At 32.6% G+C, this 6,899-nt stretch overlaps 1 protein-coding gene across 2 annotated transcripts in view; it reads right to left on the bottom strand.

Annotated features, from left to right (window-relative positions):
- Window positions 1–3,408: 3,408 nt before the first annotated feature.
- The window catches only part of LOC106471730 (medium-chain specific acyl-CoA dehydrogenase, mitochondrial-like), a 74,686-nt gene continuing 71,195 nt past the window's right edge, over window positions 3,409–6,899 (bottom strand). For both annotated transcript variants that reach the window (XM_013932349.2, XM_022400335.1), the window contains exon 15: window positions 3,409–3,645. In XM_013932349.2, coding sequence (XP_013787803.1) covers window positions 3,568–3,645 — 78 coding nt within the window. In that variant the 3' untranslated portion in view covers window positions 3,409–3,567. The remainder of the gene's footprint in view (window positions 3,646–6,899) is intronic.

The raw sequence follows: 6,899 nt of genomic DNA, 5'->3' as shown, positions 1-6,899 counted from the left end.
CAGGGTTCAATATTTTTAATGCAGAGTCCCTGGCTATGACATAGACTTGTACTCCAGCTCAGCTTGAATAAGGACGCAATAGATCTTCAGCATAAAACACTTATCTGCTCCCAAAAAAGTGTAAGATAGGATGAAAAGAATGTTTTGTGGCTGTAAAATGTTCAGAATCTATGCAGTGTCATAACCTTCAAGATCAAAAGACAGAAACAAGATGCTTCCTCTTTAGAAAGGCTTCTTTGATTGACATTTCTAGTCAAATGAGATGGTCCGCAGTAGATCACTGTCTGTAAAAACTGCACTTTGTGATGTAGAGGTGGTTGCTTGATTCAAGGAACCAAACAAAATAAACGAAACCCATCATCTCCAGGATTTTACAAAGACAGCTAGTCAAATAAACAGGCATATAATTAGAAATCTTTGGATTCTTCCCAGGCTTAGAAAAAATGATGGCAATAGCTCTATGTCATAAATCTGGATAAATTGAACTTGCATAAGATCGAGAGAGAGATCAAGCAGCATCTCATAATGAATATCATCTGGTTCGACAGATGTATTGCTGGACCAATATATAGCATAATATTAAGCTCCACTGATTGAATGTAGTCATATACATTATCAGAAAAAAATGTGGTGGTGTTCTTTCAGTTATTGTCTTGATGGTCAGGGGGAGGGGGAGGTGCTGAAAAGATGAGAAGCATTATCTAATGTTGTCTGCAATATCTTGTAAATCTGCAACTTATTAGCCACTGGGTTGCAAAAATGAATGGGGATGGAATGTATATTTTCCATTCACCTTTCAAATCTTGTCTAAAACCAATTTGAAACTGATGGTAGAAGAAATGCTGGAAGAGAAATTAGTCCAAGATTCCTTCTGGCTTTGGTATATAAGCTGCATTTACATATGGGCATGAGATGTTTGAAAGGCTGTGATTAGTAATAGTAGTATACTTATGAAAAATTCCTAGGCTTACTATTGAGCCTTCCATGCCCTTTGAAAATCAGGTGTTCACCATGGATGAGAATACCATGAGAAATGTGTCAAGGATTGTAAGGACAGCTGCCTGGAAAACATGATCAATTACTGAATCCATGTAGTCGTTAACATATGGCAGGTTAAAAATGCAAAATCAATCAAGTATTATGAGAGAAATGAAGGCCAGTTGGTTTTCTCTAGATTCCACCATGGTACAAAAGTCAGGCGATGATGACTGCAGCCTTTCTTCCTCAAAATGATGGAAAAAATTATCATTGCTTCATGGATCATTTTCCACCTCCCAAGAAAAACAACAAATGGACAAATCTGTCGCAGTAACATTTTTACTTGGGGCATGGAAGTAGGTGCTTCTTGCAGTATTAAAGAGAGAGAGAGGGTTGAGAACTGAGAGCATAAGCTAAACTGATCAACTCTATCTTTAATGTCTATCACTACAGAGCAAAATGCATCCATTGAAAGCTCTCAGGATAAATAAGTGAGGTGTTAACTGTTCAATAAGATCATTTAGGTCTGATTGATTTTCTCTCCTGAAGATAGGTAAAGAAGAAAGGGGTAATGGTACGACATATATAAGAATGGCCTCCAGACGTGTAGTGAGTGGTACAGAAAACAGGGTGATTGCATGACATATATAAGAATGGCCTCCAGAGGTGTAGTGAGTGGTACAGAAAACAGGATGATGGTACAACATATATAAGAATGGCCACCACAGGTGTAGTGAGTGGTACAGAAAACAGGGTGATGGTACATCATATATAACAATGGCCTCCACAGATGTAGTGAGTGGAACAGAAAACAGAATGGTGGTACAACATATATAACAATGGCCTCCACAGGTGTAGTGAGTGGAACAGAAAACAGGATGGTGGTACGACGTATATAACAATGGCCTCCACAGGTGTAGTGAGTGCAAAAGAAAATAATTTCAAAGATTTTAACCAATCTTCATATGACAACCTTTCCATCCCAGGTGTCATCCTAGTAGCCCTTCTCTGAACCCTTTCCAACAATTCAATGTCCATTCTAAAGTAAGGAACCAAAGCCTGAACACAACTGTCCAAATGTGGTCTAACCAGTGATGGACCTCTACAACGAAATTACAAACTCTTTAGATTTGTATTCAATATTTCTGAAGATACAAGGAAAATCCCATTTGCCATACCACTAACAACAGTTTGTTTGTTTATTTGAAGTTAAGCACAAAGCTACAGAATGGGCTATCTGTGCTCTGCCCACCACGGGTATCAAAACCTAGTTTCTAAAGATGTAAGTCCACAGACATACCGCTGTGCCATTAACAACAGCACACTGCTTGGATGGCTTTAGAGACTGATCGACTATTACACCAAGATCCTTTTCCTTCATAACACTATCAAGGTTATTCCCATCCAAATTATACTTATAATTCAAATTATGATAACCCACAAGCATTATCTTGCATTTATTATGATTAAAACCCATCTACCATTTATTTGCCCAACTCACTAAATGATCTAAATCACAGTATACTGTGTTTACCATATAGACCATGTCCCTTTATATTTGTATATTAAGTTAATAGGGTTCAAATGAGGCCCTGTGTTTTATGTACTACAGATAGTTTTATACCATGTTGATAACATAACTTTTATGTTCAGAATACTTTGTTCACCATATAGACCTTGTCTCATATTAAATTTTTGTAAGGAGTTAATACAGTTCAGATGTGACCCATGTGTTTTATAATGGGTCCTTATTTACAAGGAAGTACCATGTCACAAACAGTATTTGCCAAATGATCTAAATATTTTTGTAAAGCAGCAGCATTCTCCCACATCTAGGAATGCCCTAAATTTTAGTAGTACAGCAAATTAAAATAACCTATTGACAATTTATCCATCTATATAAATCAAGCCAATTTTCACTTTGATAAACCAGCTTATCCCCTACAAGATAATTTTTCAACAAATCTTTTATCTGGCACCTTGTCAAATGCTTTCTGAAAATCCAGATACATGTAATTCACAACCTTACGCTCATTTACATAAGCAGAAACCTCATCAAAGAATGTCAAAAGATTAGTAATAAAAGGTTTTTCATCACTAGTGAAACCAAGTTACTATTCAATAAAATTCTGTAAAATTTGTTAAATAACTGTATGAAGCATCTTTCTTCCGACTTTCAAAAATTTTCCCATTGCTGGTGAAGACTAATAGACTTATAATTACTGGAACAATTGTTATCACCTCCCTTGAAATATTAACCACAGAAAATAATTCACAAAAATGTGAATATATATATAGCTAACTTTAACATTCTTCAGAAGCAACAACAAAATCTTAACATTTTTTTTGGAGGCCAAAGCAAATATTAAAAAAATTCCCAAGTAAATTGTGTCAATCTTTGCCTTTAAGTTACTGGAAAATACACCTCAATCAATGCATAACATTTTATTTAAACACTTAGTACCAATTCTAAAAATAGGTTTCTTTTTTCACAATACAAGAAATCAAGTACATCGGTAAGTGAGACTGTATGTTAAAAAAATATAGACTGTGTAACCTTGCAATGAATTCATGTTCTTCCTTCTGTCTTCATACGATCTCTTTAAATTTTTTAAGGTGCTCCCTACTGATAATTACTCGCTGAATCTGGGAGGTCCCCTCATATATCTAAGATAGAATAAAAAAGAAATCAGTACACAGAAAATGTTATATGCTCTTATAAAACACACAAAAAAATAAAATATAAGAGTTTACACAAACCAAATACAACATGATTCAAAATTTTAACTGTTTACACAAACCAAATAAAACATGATTCAAAAACTTAACTGTTTACACAAACCAAATACAACATGATTCAAAAACTTAACTGTTTACACAAACCAAATACAACATGATTCAAAAACTTAACTGTTTACACAAACCAAATACAACATGATTCAAAATTTTAACTGTTTACACAAACCAAATACAACATGATTCAAAATTTTAACTGTTTACACAAACCAAATACAACATCATTCAAAAATTTAACTGTTTACACAAACCAAATACAACATGATTCAAAAATTTAACTGTTTACACAAACCAAATACAACATGATTCAAAAATTTAACTGTTTACACAAACCAAATACAACATGATTCAAAAATTTAACTGTTTACACAAACCAAATACAACATGATTCAAAAATTTAACTGTTTATACAAACCAAATACAACATGGTTCAAAAATTTAACTGTTAACACAAACCAAATACAACATGATTTAAAAACTTAACTATTTATACAAACTAAATGCAACATGATTCAAAAAATTATTTTTTAAACACGTGCAATGTTTCGACCAAAATTTCGCTTTGTATGTAATAATAAATACAAATGGTCATATTTTTGTGAGATAAATGGCTAAAGAACATAAAAATTAAAGAAAATAAATGAAATCATAGATTTATTATATAGTTCATCCCCCCACCCTTAACAGTAATTGCAATACCTCTGTATAAACAACATTTTTGGTTTCTTGTGGATTCTCACTGTCACTTTTGTTGCATATGTTTTGATGCTTGTAAGTGACAATCAGAATTGCTTTTCTTTTTCCTGACATTTTTTTCTGAGGCACATAATCAGCATCAGAAATGTTTATCATACCTAACTCTCTTCTCTCTTCCCAAAATAAAGTGAATAAAAAACCAATTTATTTATGCATAATTTCATGGGTTCAACTTATCTATTCTATACAAAAAGTTAGTCTTGTTTGTCTATAGACACAACAGTGTTTGATGGGTTTTATTCTGACACCACAACAGCAGCACACATCTCTATATATACACACATTTTTTTGATGTTATTTCCACTTAAATGAGACCACAAATCTGGTCCATCTTCTGTGGAAAAAATTATGTTTCAAAACTTTCAATGACACTAAAACTTTGACATCACAGACATTAAACTTACTATTACAGGGACTGAAAGTGCAAACACACACACACAAACTTAGTTTGAAGAAAGTTTTGAATCATTCATATCTCCTTCAATTTTTTTTTGAAATAAGGTTTTTTTTTCACTGTAGAGGTAATAATGACTTTTATTAAAAATATTTTTTATCAATGTGAAAATCAAAAATTTTATTTGTTCACACACAATCACTGAAAAAACTCTTAAATGATAAAAATATAAAAATCCAATTTTTACTACAACTTTTTGATCTATATACATATATTTTGAAAAGTATTTTAGAAACAAATGAAAAAACATTTAAATATAATCATTTCCACCAATAATATGAATTATAACACTTTTATGTGTGTTTTTTAACCTGTTGTTACAAAACTGTTATTGTTTTAAATTATTGGCATTAATGATAATATGAATTGTAACACTTTTAAGTGTGGTTTCTTTTTAAAAAAATGCAAAACAATATCAGTTTTATGACAACATGTTTTTAAAAAACGTTGTATGGAATAAAACCTAAACTCTTCTTCGGCCCTTGATTTAACAAGCACTCTCTCAGCTAGCCAAACTACTCAAGTTACAGTGTAATTTAAAATCACAGACAATATTTAGAAACTTACACAAACACAGCATTGATGTGGTTTTATTGTAAAATTAAACCTTTAATTTTAACAATGTATTATTTGAAGTATGAAATATTCCTTGTTTTTTCTCCACATAATACCTATAATTGTATTTCTCTTATGTTTATTATATTGAAGCAATCGATTTATATTCTATATTCATCATAATTCTATGTATTCAATAACTTTAATACCAGATGTCAGTTATTGTTACTACTGTTACCTAGATACCTATTTTAAGAGAGTTTATCACCCAGTACACTGTTGCCTGATGAAGATTCCAGTAATAGGGCCAAAAGTTCACAAATAAAAAAAAAGTATTTCAATGTAGAGAAAAGTCCATGTATGATAAAAAATAATACCCAGGTGCACACCCTTAGCATTCTCTCAGTATCTGTACAAAGTTTCAGGTCTCTCTAAGTTCTTTCCTCTTGGATCTATAGCACTGACTGGCTTACACACAAACACACAGGTTGTAATATTAGTATAGAATTATAGTAAGGGCTTGGCTTTTTTTGCAGCTTCTGGTAGAGAAGAATATGAGAATTCTTGAACAGAGGATATTGTACAACAACAAACTTTCTTGAATATAATTACAAAAGGGGATGCCTGTATAGATGGGGATTATCTAACAGAATCAGGAAAGGAGTTGGATGGAACACAGTACAACTGAAGGATACTGGCACAGAAGTTGTGTCAAGAACTGCTACTCCTACGAGAAAGTAATGACATAGTTGCAATGTTGGATGCATGACCCAATGTTCCTGCAACAATAATGTGATAGGTAACTTAATCACTTCAAAACTGGGACTAAACCCAACCCTTGAAACCTCAAAAATAGTTGTAATGTAAGCGATGACAACAGAAAGCCTATCAATCCAGACAACAGTCTGAAGTTAACCCAGCCTAATTCATCACTGTAACAAGTCTACTCTCTTTCCCCTTCATTGTAGGTTGTATTTTCTTGTCAAGTTCAAAAATTGAAATGCTTTGCCATTAGACAATGAGTTTATAGTTTGTAAATGACTATTATAAGTAGTTAACAAAAGTATTTTAGAGTAAAAGTTTTTATTAGGGGTTGTCATCATATCAAGATAATGTAACAAAAACGTGCATATTTTGGTATTAAAAATGTCTTAGGCTCAATTCCTTATTTCATGTAAATTTTCCTTCTGTTGGGGATACGGGTCCCATTGTCACTAACTGCACATTCCTGGTATTTAATAAATACTATTTGTGCCATGGTACTTCCCTGTAAATAAGGACCCATTATAAAACACATGGGTCACATCTGAACTGTATTAACTCCTTACAAAAATTTAACATAAGACAAGGTCTATATGGT

The sequence above is a fragment of the Limulus polyphemus genome, unplaced genomic scaffold (assembly GCF_000517525.1).
Source record: "Limulus polyphemus unplaced genomic scaffold, Limulus_polyphemus-2.1.2 Scaffold4817, whole genome shotgun sequence".
Lineage (NCBI taxonomy): Eukaryota > Metazoa > Arthropoda > Merostomata > Xiphosura > Limulidae > Limulus > Limulus polyphemus.
Note: the sequence above shows the minus strand (reverse complement) of the source record. Positions and strands in the feature narration are given on the sequence as shown.